Genomic DNA, 15,753 nt, shown 5'->3' with positions numbered 1-15,753 from the left:
AGCCCCAGGGTCTTGGGTTCAAACGCTGGCTGTGCTTCCTGCCTAGCCGTGTGACCCTGGGCGAGCTCTCTGGCCCTCGGCTCCCTCAATCTGAAGATGGGGACTGGCCTGGATGACTTCCCCTGGCCCTTAGGGATGACTGGGAAGAGAGAGGAGTGTGCAAGGGAGAGAACGGGGCCAGCCCTCCAGTGCAGAAGCGAGCCAGGGCCGGGCACTGAGCCGTGTGCACACACACACACCGCATGTGTGCACGTGTTCTCTTCGTTTGTATGTGTATATTCGCAGACGCACACACACGGGGCGTGGCGCAGCTCCCCCGCAGCGCTCCAGTGCAGGGGGCTTGCCCATCCCGGAGGGGCGCAGCGGGCGCAGACTGGAGGCCTTCGGAGGGCAGGGCCCCTGCTTTCCCCGGCTTCTCCGGCCTGCAGCCCTCCGAGCGGGGGTGGGGTGCGGGGCTGCTCCCACCTGTGGATCGAGCGGCCCCGGGGGGCTGCCTCCCAGCCTGCGGCAGCGGCAGAGGCAGAAGCGTGCGCGCGTCGGGGCGCGGGGAGGTGCGGCCGGGGGTGCGGGGCCCCGCAGAGAGGGGGAGCGGGCAGAGCCGCGGCGCCTGGGCACGTGGCTGCCGGAGCGCGGGGCGGGGGCCTCCTCCCCTTCCCCTCCCGGGCTGGAGCGGAGGGCCATAAAAATGCAGATGGAGGATCGGTGTGAAATAACGGGCCCATATAAATCCCTCTGCCGCCCGCCTGCAAGATGGATTGGCCGCATTGAAATTCCTCCGCGAGGATAATTAAACTCGGGGCCTCATCCGGGCAAAATTACCTCGCTGTAATGGCGCCGCTCGGGGTCCCGGGAAATGGCTCGGCGGGCTTTCAGCGGCGGTTTTATCGCCGGCCGGGGTGTGCCTGGCTGCGGCTCGCCTCTCCTCCGGGACCGTAAAGCTGCTGGCGTGATTTATCCTCCCCTTCTCCCAAATCCGATTAAATGGAGGAGCTCGGGGCCGGGGCGCCGCGGGGCCCGCCAGGCAGCCGGGAGGGGGCGGCGGGAAGGACGGGGCCAAGGAGGGAGGACAAACGGCCCCTCGGAGGGAGGCGGATTTGCCTTTATTTACAGCCCGGGTTTTCACTCTCCGCTCGCCCCCCCTCCACCTCTCTTTCCCTCCTTCCCCTTTCGTGGGGGCCGAGTGTGTGTTTCCCATCTTTCTCCTTGCTTTCCTGGAAACACGAGGGTCCGGGCGCGGGGCGGGTGCTACCAAGTGGAGTCGGAGATGGAAGAGGGGAGCTGGCACCCCCCTCCCCATCCCAGGGGGTGTGTGGGGTGGGAGAGAGCCAAGGAATAGGAGGGCAGGTCCAGAGGTGAGGCGGTAAGGGGAAGAAACACGACCCGCAGTGAAGCGGTAAATGGGACACGGGGGACGCGAGGGCCACAGGACACGCTCAGGAAATGAGATGGGAATCGAGAGCAAGAGCTGGCACAGGGCAAGCAAGGGGTGCGTGTGCCCTGGCGTGGAGATGGAGAAGGGAAGCTAGGGTGCCGCACCTTATGGGAGCAGAGGAGCTGCCCAGAGCGGGGATGGTGGATGACACTCCAGCCAGTACTTGCCTTGATGAGATGGGAGTGGAACCTAGAGATGGCACATCTTGGGAGAAGATGAGGTGTGGGGAGAGATGGCAGAATGTGTGTAGGAAATGAGAAAAAGGGGGGAGGTAGAGAGCAGGGAGGACGGAGCTCCAGCAGGTGGTTTAGATGACTTCAAGTTCATAACAACTGAGCCCCCTACTCTCCCATTTGCTGGGTCACTGAGCAGAAGGCCCCTTCTCTAGTGGCTACTTGTGTTTGTCCTTCCTTCTTGAAGAGGACCATGACATCAAGATGATGACATGACTTGCAGTTGACTTTGATTTGAGTGAGGGAGGGCTGGGCAAGGTCACCAGCCTCACCTTCTTCTCCTGAGCCATCTGGGTCCAGTGGCCTGATATTCATCAGGACAACTGGAGATGGCCCAGGATGCACTGGGAGACCTTGGCCTTTTCAGGCTAAGTCTTACCACATTCTCACTTTGAGTGAGATACACCCATTTAATGAATAGGCTTCTTTAAGTTATTCAAGGGATGACCCCTTTAATAAAAAAAAAAAAATCAAACTGAGAAAGGAAGACCCTCAGCGTTCCTGGGTAAAAGAGAAACAATGACTATTTAGTTTTCCATTCACTCAGTGCTAGGTGGGTGGGGATTTGTTGTCCAGTCTAGGAGGTCCAGAGTGAATTGGGTTTAAGGCTTGCTCTTTCAGCAGGCCATGTGGCCAGTAACTACCAAGGAGGAAAGAGTGCTGATTCCTGACATTTTCACAGCTTCAGGTTTGCAAAGCTTTACGTACATTAGCTCGCTTGATAATTTTCACATTACATTTACATACACCATCTCATTTGATAAAAGAGCAACCACCACCATCCTTTCTTCCTCCCACTTAAAAGGAAAAACACGAAAAATGAGGCTGTCACGTAGAACTTGGCATTTTGCAACCAATTTGCCCATTTAATGAGTTTCCCCTTGGGCAACTCCTGGACACGTGATTCCAAGACGCTGAGGCTTCCCTAAGCTGCAGAAGTGTTAAGGATGTAGGGGTCCTGGTGTATGCGGTACCCCAGTCTCGAAGGCAGTGCTTCAACTGTTTGACTCTGCGCATGCTCGGGAATGGGCCTGGCGTCCATATTCCCGCTGCAGTGTAGAGCAAGTCGCAGTCCGCGTTTTGTATGCAACTCACAGCTACCTGGCGTCTATACCAGGCCGCCTCTGGTTGTAGTTCCAGCCTGCGAACAGCAGATGGCGTGACGGGCCGTCTGCCTCGATGTGGCTGGAGGGCGGCGCTGTAGCGTCTCTCCAACCCTCTAAGGTTTATGGCACTCTGTCCTCACCGACTCCACTCGTTGGCAAGAGACACGCATGCGTGGAGCCGCACGCCTCTCTCCCCTCCCCCTCTCTGTCTCCTCTGCTCTGCCGGCAGGTAAGGCCCAAGGCCGGGCTCCCGCTTGGTTCCACGTACATGCCCGCGAAGGATCCCACTTCGCGCCGCTGCTTCGCGGAGCCTTCCCCGGAACACCCTCGACCCCACTCTTAACACTACCCCTGCCTTTCCGATCCTGGCGTCCCGAGACCTCCCTTTCCCGCGCGCCGGTGACCTCCAGCCGCGCGGGGCCGGCGCCATCTTGGGCCTCAGGCATGGGGCGGGGGGAGGGTGGGAAGGGAGAAGGAAAAACAGGGAGTAGGCTAGGGTAGGGTCCTTTGACCTTTCTGGGTTGCCCTCGCCCTGGGCCCCGCTTCGAGGCCGTCCTCTGCGGCCCAGGCCCGAGGCCCACCGCCTCCCCCGCTCCGCGGCGCCGGTTGGGCCTCCCAGGCCTCCGTAGCTCGCTATGCAAATACCACTTGGTCATGGCCTTTAGTCCCGGAAGCGGCCTCGCAGGCGTCCACGTGGGGGGCAGGCTTCCTCCTTCCCTAGCACCGCTCCCCTGCAGCCTCACCCTTCCCGAGGCCTCCCCAGCGCGGAGCCTCCCTAACCGAGCAGGTAGAAGACCACCTGAACCTCCCCCCCACCCCCAGCCAAACCTCGTGGCCTTGCGTCAAGAGGTGACGGGACTCTCCAAGTTGTCCTTTAGTTCGAACTCCCAAGCCGGCCCCGAGATGTTCCAAGTGATCCAGCCTTTGTCCTTCCCCCCAGTTCCCTTCCTCCTCACGGTCAGGCTGAAATTGAGAGTAAAACAGAGGACCTAGGATCTGAGGGCTGGATTGTTGTTAGCAACCTTTGAGGTTACCTCGTTAAAACCCTTCCTTTTGCATGAGGAAACTTGGGGCCACCGCGGAGGTGTGACTAAAGTCCCACAGGTAGAATGGGAGGACGTGGGCCCCAGTCTGTATGTTAGATTGTAAGGCCAGGGCTCTTTTCTGCTTTACCAACCTATTTCTCTGTGAGAGGAAGGACCAAGGTAGCAGCGCACCAGGCGTCTTTCCCTCAGGGTTATTCTAAAAATTATCGGAAGATGATGTCTGCCACCCCCAACAGCCTTGTCCAGGATGAAGGCCAAGGTCATTCTGCAGCAGAACTTAAATGGAACTCCTCATGGTCCTGTCCCCTTGTACTGTAACTTTCTTTTTATTTACTCGGCTTCCGTGAATGTTCTCAGCTTCTAAATGTCCTTGGTAAATAAAATCAAATCTTATAATTTGAAGGAAAGAAACAGGCTAATACTCCACCCCGAAGGGGAGCATCCAGTCTGTGTTGGGTAGACCAGTGGAGATGACCTTTGCTTTTTTTAGGGCTCATTGCCTTGAAGATACACCGTTGTATCTTTAAGGTCAGGTTTTAAACAGGGAGACTAGCCAGTGTGGATATGAACAATATACCTAAGCAGAACGTTGACTAAGTTTCAAACCAAGGGAAATGTGAGAGATGGTCATTGGGAAGGCATTGAAGTGGCTTGTGTTAGAGTGGAATTATAGCAGTTTAATGCTGAATAGTTGCCATTGTTATAAGGAGCAAACTCTTTGATTATTAGTTATATAACCTTTGTTTCTTGAAAGAGAACATGACTCTAATATCAGAGACCTACAGTATCTGGAGTTTTTAAAAATATTTTGATAACTTTTTCAATATAATTGGTTTCCTTTCTAATATATGTATTCTATGTATTTAAGAATGTTCTGAGGAGGGGTCCATACTGCACCAGACTGCCAAAGGGACCCTGATATAAAAAAAAAAAGTTTAAGAATCCCTACCTTAAAGTCAAAGTCCTGCCATGTAAGTATTGTTGAAGTCTAATTCTTATCACTTACATAAATTCACTTGCTGTGAAGTCTTTTAATAGCTATTATGTATGCAACTTTGAGCCTTGATCAGTTAGAGAAGGCATGTTAGTAGCTATTTCCTCAAACTAGGAGGTGAAATCCCCTAAGGAATTTCTGATCATTTCAGTGCATTTATTATTTTTCCTGTAACTTGAAGTTACCTTTGATTAAATTGAAGTGTGAGGCCGGACAGAATTGGACCTTAACAAAACTTAGATGTGAAGACTTTGGATTTGGATAGCCTTTTAGGGTATGGAGGGGATAACTGCAATGGCCCGAGTTTGCTTATTATGATAATGTCAGCTTTCCAGCACTAATCTGCCCTATCCTCACTGTGGATCTCCTTTCATTTAAAAATTGAAGAATCCAGGTAAGCAAGTGGTTCCAGGTTACACAGTGATAGAACTGTGTAAGGAGCCCATAAGCTCATCTCTGTCCACGACTTGCAAAGGTGCAAGTTTTAGTTCTACTCACTGGCTTATTTATCCCCTCTGATTCTGTTTCTTCACCTGAAAAATGGGATTAGTTATGCTATCTGCCTCAGAGTTGTAGGAGTCAAAGTTCTAATATATGTAAGGTGAAGAATTTCTTGTGCTCAATAGTTGGAAAAGAATTAGTTAAAGGGCATTCTGGGTAATGTCCTTAATTAAACTGTAATTTAAGAGTAGTAGGATCTGGGCTAGAGGGAAGTTTTGATAAAATGCTTTTTAAAATTGGAGATGAAATAGCATTTATCAGAAGCTCTATTAATAAGAAGTATATTATCCTGAATTTGGAGACATTGTTTCCCTCATACTGAAGTCAAGTCTTCAAAGGGTTGTGAACCTTGACTAGAGATGCTTTAAATTATAAGGACCAAATCTTGGTATTCCTGAGGGTAATCGATTCCTAGTTTCTAATTATACTTCTGTGTCTAACTTCAGTAAAGTTAGAATGGGACACTTCCCCTCTCTGATTCTCTTGTTTTTTCATTTTTGAAATGAGCACTGCTACTTCTTCTGAAGCCCCCCTTTTATTTCAGTTGAATTTTCTGAGTACCCTTTCAGCTCTCGTTAGTTTAGTGTGTAATAGGTGAGGAGTAATTCTGATTTCTAATACTGCTTTTATGCCCTCAGCTCTTCAGCTTTGCCCCTCACCCCTTGAGAATGTATGCCTGCACCAAGCTCATCTCTGCCCCTGCCCTTGTGAGTACCAGACAGTCAGATGGGGGAGGGGGTGGGGAAAGGAACAAAATCTGTTCTATCCGTCCATCTACAACTTCATCAGACCTTGTCCCTCACAGCTAGGCTGTGGGGAGGGGTACTTTCACCTGGTGAAGTGACACCCTCTGGGGCTTCCTTGCTATGGTAGTCTGATATGGAAGTGAATTCAGCAAGGTAAGTGAATGTTCACTTGAGTCTCAAATCTCTGGACTATTTCCATTCAAGCAGCTCCCTGGGGAAAGTGGATATAGAACTAGGAATCTGGGTATGGAACCTAACCACTCGGTGGCAGTTGAGTGCACTTTGTTTCCCTCTTAAAGTCCAGCACTTATGCCTTTTGTATTATAGAAGTGACAGTGAAGGTTGTGACCCTAGTTTCTCCAGAGCTATGCCAGCAAAGCACAATCTGGAAGTGCCACCAAGGAAGAAAGGAAAGGCATCCATGACTGGCTCAGCAGCTACCTATGTCTGTCTAGCAAGGACCAACCTTGCTAGGTTTTTAGAGGCTCAGCACACCAGGCTGGCTAAAGATAAAGGAATCTCTCCAACTAAGTTATCAGAGGGGTATGATCTTTATCAGTAAAGTACCCACAACAGTGAAATCATTAGTACTTAAACTCTCCAGGGAGTATTGTGTCTCCCAGATTCAGTCAGTATTGTAGATGAAGCCATGTACAGAACCCTATCCTGTATGAATGCTAGGATAACTAGAAGAAAGAGACACAGTTCTTTCCCCTTGGAGGGCTTACATTCTAATTAGGGACAGGCCATATATTTAAAATATTTAAGAATGCTTGTAAAGCAAATAAGCATAGCTTAGAAGGGGCTTTAAGTCTTGCTTTTGATATATTGTACTTGTGACCCTAGACAAGTCATCTAACCTAAGTTGCCGAAAAATAGTGCTCACTAATTAATCCACATTTACAGAGTCTGCTCTATGCAAATCATTCATGACATGCAGAGTAAAAGAGTGTTCAGATTTGTGGTGTATTAATCTGTGAAGACTGCACAGGAGAGTTGAATTTTGAGCAAGATACTTGGCAATCTAAACTCTCTTAGGGAGTATCTTTAAGAGAAAGTCCCCTTTTTTGCCTTAATCCCTGGCTTTCTTCTTACATGATGATGCAGCCTTGGCCCTTCCTGCCTGTAGAGTAAGTGGAAAAGGGATTTGAATGTGCCTCCAAGTTCCCAGAGGCAGGGAGTCTGTAGGGAGTAGTAGGGTCTTTTTCTAGCCTGAGGCCTAGAATAGGGGAAGAAACATATTTTAGTTGTTATCTAAAACCTGAAGTTGAGCTCTGGGAGAGATGAGTATGGTGGGACTGGATGACGAGGAAGGGGAATCACCTTCCTCTGGTAAGGCAGCCAGCCTTCAGGAGTATTCCAGGCAACTCCCATGACATTTTTGCTTTGTTCTCTTCTGCCAGGTGAGGAGCAGCTCTCAGCTACTGAGTAGACCTTTATCTGCAGTGGTACTAAAACGGCCAGAGGTTCGGACAGATGAGGTAACTTAACAGTAAAGTTGAACCTTGACAGTAGGGGTCATCAGAGGAAAGAGTGCTTACTTGCTTAGGCCAGTAGGGGGTGTACTGACACCAAGCCAGATGAGTGGGACTTTGGTAAGGTGGCGGGGTGGGGGGTAGCCAATGATTTTAAATGGAGATAGAAAAGATAGTAAATCCTGTCCACTGTTTAGACCAGAGGTTCTTAATCTGGGGTCCATGAACTTTTAATTTTGAAAGCTATCAATATAATTGATTTCCTTTGTAATCCTGTATATTTTATACATTTAAAAACATTTTGAGAAAGGGTCCATAAGCTTCACCAGATTGGCAAAGGGACCTTAGACACACAAAAAAGGTTTAAAACTCCTGCTCCTGAATTTTAGTGACATTCAGGAAGAGTGCCTCTGTTTTATACTGATACTTGTCTTGTGCCAGCCAACCTAGCTCTTGGGTTTGACTCAGTTCCCTGATGGGTCTCAAGCTTTCGGGCATCCTGTTGCTTTGGTAGTTGACCACACATGAATACATTCCTATCTCATCTCTTCAGCATCTTTATCCACATATTAGAACTTTCCAGTGCTATGAAGAATGTTTTACAGTTTTAAGGAACAATCACCAGGACCTGGTAGGGCAGGCTACAGTGTTGCTGTGGTGCAGAAACTCACGATATCTTTCAAGGTGCCTTCTCCTACAACCTAATTCTTTCTCTTACAGAACCTCAGCATTTTGGCAGCATCAGGTCCTTTGACCTCACTTGTCCCCAGATGTGGATTCCAAACTAGCGCCGTCTCAAGGGACGTTGACACAGCAGCCAAGTTTATTGGAGCTGGGGCTGCCACTGTGGGGGTGGCTGGCTCTGGAGCTGGTATTGGGACGGTATTTGGAAGTCTCATCATTGGTTATGCCAGGTAAGGTGGGGACCTCATTGGTTAAGATGGGATTTTCAGGATGTGAACTTAGTTGGCACTTTCTGAGCAGGAAAACCTTAAACCTTTAGATGAAATGAAAGCAAAGTTTGGTTTTATGGATCCTGGTCCTCTGGCTTCCTGTTTCCCTCAGTCTTTCAACTCACCTTTCACTGTTGCTATCCCACAACCCAGGGGATACCTTATTGCCACTTCAGTTCACACTGAGATCCTGAGAGTATCTGCTCTCCACAGACTTTTGGTAATTCATTGTAAGAACTAAATTAACCCTCCAGAGGCCAGTAAGTTCTCTTAGTACCGTGGGGATAGAGGGTTATTTTCCTGGATTTTTCCAAAAGAGACCTAGTTGTCCTGGCATAGATACAATACAAGAGTACAGTCTGGTGTTGATGTGCCAGTCCCTGATGGCTAGAACTGAGCAAACTGGATTAATGGGTAGCATCATTGAAACTGGGAGTATATTTTTCCTGGTTGCATTCCTATCTTCCCAACTGTTTCCTCACCTAATTACCTCTTGTAGGTGTATGAGATTCTTATGTTCTGGTCATGTTTTAAATGAAAGAAGGTTGTCTGTCCTCTTAACTGCTTAGTCCATTCCATTCTGGAGGGCTTATTGTGGGTTCTAGCTGCTATGTGACTAAAGCCAGGAGCTATTCAGTGCTAAATGGAAACAGATAATGGATTTTTTTTTTCCTTTTTGAGGTGGTAATATTTGAATTAAAAATGCTAATGAACCATGGATTGTTAGGATTCCCATTAAATCTCTGAAGAGCAGCATATGAAGCTGGTAACTGGGCTAAGACTCACCTACATGGCCAGACTTGGGTCTGATCTTTTTCTCCCTAAAAGACAAATCAGTAGGATGACTACTTAAATATTTGAGAGAATTGCCAGACAGGTTTCTTCACCCTTGATATCTTTACATATCCTTTTTGTGGCCAAGGAACCAGACTCACCCACCTTTCCTCCTCCCAGGAACCCCTCCTTGAAGCAGCAGCTCTTTTCCTACGCCATCCTGGGCTTTGCCTTGTCTGAGGCCATGGGGCTCTTTTGCCTGATGGTGGCCTTCCTCATCCTTTTCGCCATGTGATGGAGCCATTTCTATCCCCCAGCGTTTCTGAATGTTCCTCCTCGTCCTGGTCCTTTCATGTCTCTTGCAGCCTGTGAATACCTCCCCCTCCATCTTACCAGGTGGTCCTGGGGAAAGCCACAGGCTCAGGGTTTGACAGAGGGAAGACAAATAAATACTGTATTAATAAGCTGCTTCTTGGGTCTCCGTGTATGCTTCTTTTCCATTGTTAACTGAATACACCTCATTGAGAGACTTAGAGGATGGTGGTGGAAAAGGGTGGGCCCCAGTCCCAAAGTTCTAGACTTTGGCATCTCCTGGATTCCTTTTTCTGTCTTGGAAAAATGAATCCGAATTTAGAGAGTATTCTTCCTATTTGTTAGTACAGGTTGCTACTTGCCTTGAATGCTTAGGCCAGTGACTTTATAATGCCAGCATAAGGTAACTACTGTCCCTCCTTCCCATTCCTACCGTCTTAACCTAAGGAAGGCCCCCATTATTTGAACTATTACAATAGACTTCTGGTCACTTCCCATCTCTGTTCTGTCTAATACACCACTGCCTGATAAATGCTCATAAAGTCCTCCCTAATTGTCACTTGTCTTTGTGATCCCCTTTGAGCCACGTGCATGCAGGACAACACTTGATAAAGTTTGTTGAATGAATCACCTAGCCAATAACCTTTTACAAATAAGAAACCTGAAGTCTAAGAGACGAAATAACATTTGTAAAACCACAATTCAGTAATGGCAAAACCAAGTCTAATGATCTTCTCTTTGGTGTTTTGGCAACTTACCTCATTGCTCTATTTTGTAAGGCTTTTTCATGATCCGAGGATCTTTAGTTATTGTTCTTTTATTTCCTTAGATGAGGGTAAGAAGACAGGATTCTTTTCCTAAATCATGAGATGGGTTGGTAGGAGGGGAAAAAATAGAGGCCAAAATAGGAGAAATTAATTTAAAATTAAAGATAAAACATGAAGTAGGAGTAACTTTCTAATCTAGTTTCGTTCAACCAGCATTAATTATCTTTCATGTGCCAGGTAAACAAAAATTTTTAAAGGTAACAGTTTTTCACATTTGGGGTAGGAGGTGACTGGAGAAGAACGTGTAAACAGGGTAATCCAATCTTGGATCATTCACCATTAGTACTCCTAGTGGAGTTGGGGCTACAAGGTGTATTACATTGTCTTCAGATAGAGAACACTTCCTTGTGAACTTAGGCATAATGTTAGTATAGACCAGACCTGCACAGTATGTGGCCCAGAGGCCACCTACAGCTGGCCAAAGGATTTCAGGCAACCCTGAAAAATGTAGGGTTGCCACTGCACACTCTCCTGTTTATCATGTGACCCTCAGCAACCAACCATTGTCAGTCTGTCTAACCTATCTGTAGTCCAAAGAAGTTTAGCTTATTTTAATTTTGTTCCCATGTCCTGCCAGGTTGTGTGTGTCTGGTATAGACTATAGATCCTCAAATGATTTCTAATAGAATATAGACTCTGGTGTTTTTCCATCAACTACCTTTGAGCCATTAGTCAGGAAAGATACCAGGTACTGTCTGTAAACTCATGGCCCTCTGAGACCCTAGTCTCTGCCCTACTCTGATGTCAGTGTTGCTCTAACTGCAACATATCCTCGACTTCTCTGATTTTCTTACCCTTTAATTCTTTTTAATTTACGTCCACATTAATTCTTTACCTGGCTGGGACAACACCTGATTCCTTAACACCATGATTGCTTTGGCTAGTGACTTGAAGACTTTACTTTTCTCTAAGGTGAATGATGAGATGGTGTTGCAAGATGTGAATTCCTGTAGGAGGATCCTGGACAACCCCAGTCCTCAGGTGCCTGGGCTCAAGGGATACATATTAGCAGTCCTAGTTTGAGTAGATTGAGGTTGAAGGGGAAAGCTCTTCTATCAGAGGAGCTAGGTCTAAGGTTAACTGTACATGCCCCCAGGTTTTCCTGGGTCGCTCTTCAGCTTTGATCCACAGTGAAGTGTTGCTATACTTTCTAACTTGTCCTTGTGGGAAGGATGACCTGACTGGAAATCATGAGATGGAGGTCTAATCTCAGCTCTGCCACCAGCTTTGATAAGTACGTAGTCCTTGGTTTCCATATCTACAAAATGGGAATAAACTTGCTCCAAGAACCCTCTGAGGATTAATGGGCCCTGGGTTCTAGTCTTTGCTTTGCCACAAACTATCTGGTGAGCTGATAACAAGCTCTCTGAGCCAGATTTTCTCCAGCATTTTAATCTACAAGTTACTGTTTTGGGCCTTGATTCTCTCATTTGTAAAGCGAGTGTTAGACAATGAAGGGAGATCCCAAAAGGATATTTTGCTATGTATCTTTTACAGTATGTCCTTTGTGCAACTTTTATTTAAGAATCCAGATTTCATTTTATCACTAAAACTGAGCAGTAGTTTCTTTTTTATCATCTTTAGAAAAAGAAAATTTTTTTTTTACTTTAAGAGGAGGAAAACAACACTAGAAAGAGTGCTGGAGTAGAAATCAGAAGACCTGAGTTCAAATCCTGACTTAGCATTTATTGAGTGACTAATCTTTCTGCAGCTTCTACTGCTTTAAAAAGAAGGGTTGGACTAGGTCAGTGGTGTCAGACTCAAATAGAATCAGAAATTGACATCATCTGTGTTGGGTTGTATTTTTATTTTGTTAAACATTTTCCAATCACATTTTAATCTAATTGTGGCCTACCCTGAAGTTTTGACATTGAGTTAGACACTTCTGGATTAGAGGTTTTTTTTTTAAAGTCACATCTAGTCACTCCATATCATACAATAAATAGTCTCTAAAGACCCTTTTGTTTCCGATACTTTAATTTTGTAATTGTCTTTGTATTAATGGTTCAGTATTCCACAGAGAGCTTTTCCCAGTTTCTGAGATAAGAGCAGGCTATTCCCAGTTCATAAAACCAGATAGTGGTTGGACCTGGAAGGGTTAGGAATCCATGAAAGCTTCTGGTGAAACAATATCTCCTCCTCCAGTCTTTTCAATAGGTGTCATGTGCCAGGAAGAGTGTCATTAAGTTTCTGTCATCCTAATTAAAAGTAGATTATAATTGAAAATGATCTATATGCTAAGCAGGAGGAATCCCTCCCAATCCCCCTGCCTGGGTGTGTATGAGTTTCAGGTCTTTTCAAGGTTATTGGAATAAGAAGAATATTCAGGATCAACACTGAAGCTTTGGGCTCCAGTTGCTGCAAAAGACTTGGAGGGTAGCACTACTTTCTCTTCTCGAAGAGAAGTGAGAAGAGCATTTTAAGGTAAAAAAAACCCAAAAGAGAATGGTTAATAAATATAGGAAATTCTTAACACTTAAGGAAAGAGTTTAAAGAATGAAATTTTTTTCAAGGTCTTCCTGACTCCAAGTCCAATGCTTTTATCATTTCACCATCTAAATGTTAGACCTTAGAAAGAAGGCTGACATTAGACCTTTTTTCTGACAGTTCCACAGGTAAGCCAGCCCAGAGAGAAACATAGGGCAAAAGGGAAAGTAGGCTCAAAAGGGAAGATGAGGATGGTTTTAGCTTTCCTTAAGCTAAATAGTACTTCAAATTCACTAGTAAAGTAGATTCTACTTTCTTTCTTTCCATTAGACGTAATGCCATCTTTACAAGTTGGCAGCTTTTTGAGTCACTGCCAAGCTCATTTTGGTCCACTGCTAGGTTTTCTTTTTGATTCTGTTGCTGGTTACGAGGGAAGTTTAAGGCCTCCTCTCCTCTCCTAAACCTAGTAAATTTGGGAGTCTTGCTCCTTCCTGAGTCAGCCCAGCTCTGTCTCCTGTCATGGATATTTATAACCAGTAAGCATTGGAGCATTCCAGGAACTGTGGCTGCTTTCAGAGAAACCAGTGCTGCAGACCCTGTTCAGGGGCAGGGGGAGGAGCACGTGTGTGGAGCCCAAGGACAGCCTCCTGACTCCTCTCCTTGCAGCCCCTCCAGGCCCCCCACAGCTTTTCCGTCAACATCTCCCAGCAGCTGAACAGCGACTGAATTTCCAAAACACCAGCTCAAAGGGTAACGGTGAGCTCAGTGCACCCTTAGCAACAGCAACAACAGCCAGTGGGGAGCCAATTGAAAGGAAGTCTACAGTATTGGAAAGTGGCTGAGCCTGACAGAGGAGACCAGAATGGGAATCAAGGACTTCTCGTTACACCAATAGACTTCAAACATGAAGCTGGTTCCCTTCCCATGCTTTGATTTCCTGCCTCTGGGTAGACTAGAACAGAGAATCCTCACCTCTCTGCAATTCTACCAGGGATTACTGGGATCAGGTCCTGAAAGCACTCAGAGGGGTTGATGTTCATACCTTCTATCTTTGCTGTTCTTCACTTAACAATTTATTTAACAGTTGGAACTTAGCTCAGAAATTCTCTAGGGTTTCTTCTTCTTGACCATCAAGTACTTATTAAATACCTACTATGTGGCAGACACTGGGAGTACAAATAGAAAAGTTCTTGAAGGAGAATACAATCTGAGAAAATACATTTTCATAGTTATACAGGATATATGGGGGTAGAGAGGAAGACAAAGGGACTAAGCATCTATTAAATTCCTACTTACTATGTGCCAGATGCTATGCTAAGTGTTTACAAATATCTCATTTGATTCTCACATCAACTCAAGAGCTATTATCCCCATTTTACTCATTATGAAACAGGCATGCAGAGTTCATATGACTTGCCAGGGGGTCATCCAGTCTGAGACTGATTTTGGTCTTCTGGACTCTAGGCTTAATGTTCTTCCTTTACCATACATACATACACACATACATGTATATGAGTAATACATGTGTGTATACATGTGTGTATACGTTTTCTCACCAAAAAATGCCCAGCAATGGGGGAACAGCACTAACAATCAGAAAGTTCTATTGAAGGAGGTAGCATTTGAACTAGACCTTGAAAAGAGCCAGGGCTCCCAAGAGGTACAGGCTAGGAAACAGAGCATTCCAGGCACAGGACATGGTATGTATGAGGAACAACAGCTAGGTCAGTTTGGCTGGAGATCAGAGTGCATGAGAACTAATGGAAAATCAGCCTGGAAAGATTACCTGGAGCCAAATTGTGACATCTTAAAATGCCAAACAGAAGAGTGTATTGTATCTCAAGAGCCATGGAGAGTCCTGGAAGTTTCTTGAGCAAGGAAACGACAGGGTAGATGTTGGAGATGGGGACCAATTTCAGGAGGCTGTTATAATAGTCCAGAGGGTAATGAGACCCTGGACTAGAGTGACTAGGATATGAAAAAAAAGACAGGTGCACGAGATGTTGAGGTGGAATGAACAAAACTTGCCCAACTGATTAGTGGGGGGTCAGGGAAACATCTGGGCTGATGGGAATTAGTCAACGGAATTCTAAATAATAACATAACACCATCCACCCCAACACATTCATTTTCTCCTACCCTATCTCCTGCAAAGAGAAGTCTAGAATTTGTCCTGAGGTTCACTAATTTAGCTAATTCTGTCCTGGAGTTGAGTTTGGAGAAACCTGAGCAATTATGAGTGTTGAATGAAGTTAAAATGGGACAAAAAATGAAGACAGAGCAGATTCAAACCTGGACACTCCTGATCTCTCCAGTCCCTCCTCTGCCAGTGAGCCCCCCTTTCTTAACCAAATAATAAGCCAAGCCTGATCTTTCTCCTGTTACTAAGATTTCATGTCCTATCTAAATCCTCAAGAAGCTAGAGGGATTCCTAAACATGTTGACATTTTGCTGGGGGGGGAAGGTGGTTGAGAAATTCAGGGGACTCCCCTGCCTGGGGGGGGGGGGAGGTCAAAGAGAAGGAGTAGGCAGAAAAGGAGTTATTCTTTTTTAGCTGCAACCCAGAGAAAGGGAACAAATCCTTCACCAGGGAAGATTGTGTAAACAGCGCCTTTGGCTGGAGCCACAGAGTTGAGGAAGCTAAGAAAGGGAGCTTTGTTCTCCCCCACCCCAGTCAGAGCACAATCGCAGAGCAGGGATTGTTTGCTTTGGCAAAGGGTTCCTGCCTGAAAGGACCAGGCATTCCGGAGCCTGTGAGGCCTCCCATTGGGTTTTCCTCGTGGGGTTGGGGAGGAGACAACTTTCATTCTAAGTATCCTGCCCAGGCAGGGGGGCTAGAGACCCCAAAGGTCTGAGGGTATTTGGCCTGTTCTCTATCTTTGTTAACCTCCTTCCCTTCCCACAGGATGTCAGTCAGACTTGTTCTT

At 46.4% G+C, this 15,753-nt stretch overlaps 1 protein-coding gene across 7 annotated transcripts; it reads left to right on the top strand.

The window, feature by feature from the left end:
- Window positions 1-2,691: 2,691 nt before the first annotated feature.
- On the top strand, window positions 2,692-9,728 carry ATP5MC2 (ATP synthase membrane subunit c locus 2). Of its 7 annotated transcripts, none has more exons than XM_072654878.1 (6): window positions 2,936-3,000; window positions 4,686-4,788; window positions 5,951-6,019; window positions 7,462-7,539; window positions 8,254-8,447; window positions 9,441-9,728. In XM_072654878.1, the coding sequence occupies exons 3-6, from the start codon at window positions 5,981-5,983 to the stop codon at window positions 9,553-9,555; spliced, it is 426 nt and encodes a 141-aa protein (XP_072510979.1). In that variant the 5' UTR covers window positions 2,936-3,000; window positions 4,686-4,788; window positions 5,951-5,980; the 3' UTR covers window positions 9,556-9,728. The 7 variants fall into 7 exon arrangements, with proteins under 7 accessions (XP_072510977.1, XP_072510979.1, XP_072510980.1 ...); XM_072654880.1 differs by lacking the exon at window positions 2,936-3,000 and adding an exon at window positions 3,428-3,558; XM_072654881.1 differs by lacking the exon at window positions 2,936-3,000 and adding an exon at window positions 3,467-4,190.
- The last annotated feature ends 6,025 nt before the right edge of the window (window positions 9,729-15,753 follow it).

Source organism: Notamacropus eugenii, chromosome 3 (genome assembly GCF_028372415.1).
Source record: "Notamacropus eugenii isolate mMacEug1 chromosome 3, mMacEug1.pri_v2, whole genome shotgun sequence".
NCBI classification, from domain to species: Eukaryota; Metazoa; Chordata; class Mammalia; order Diprotodontia; family Macropodidae; genus Notamacropus; species Notamacropus eugenii.
The sequence above is the reverse complement of the archived record's forward strand: the minus strand, read 5'-3'. Positions and strand labels throughout refer to the sequence as shown.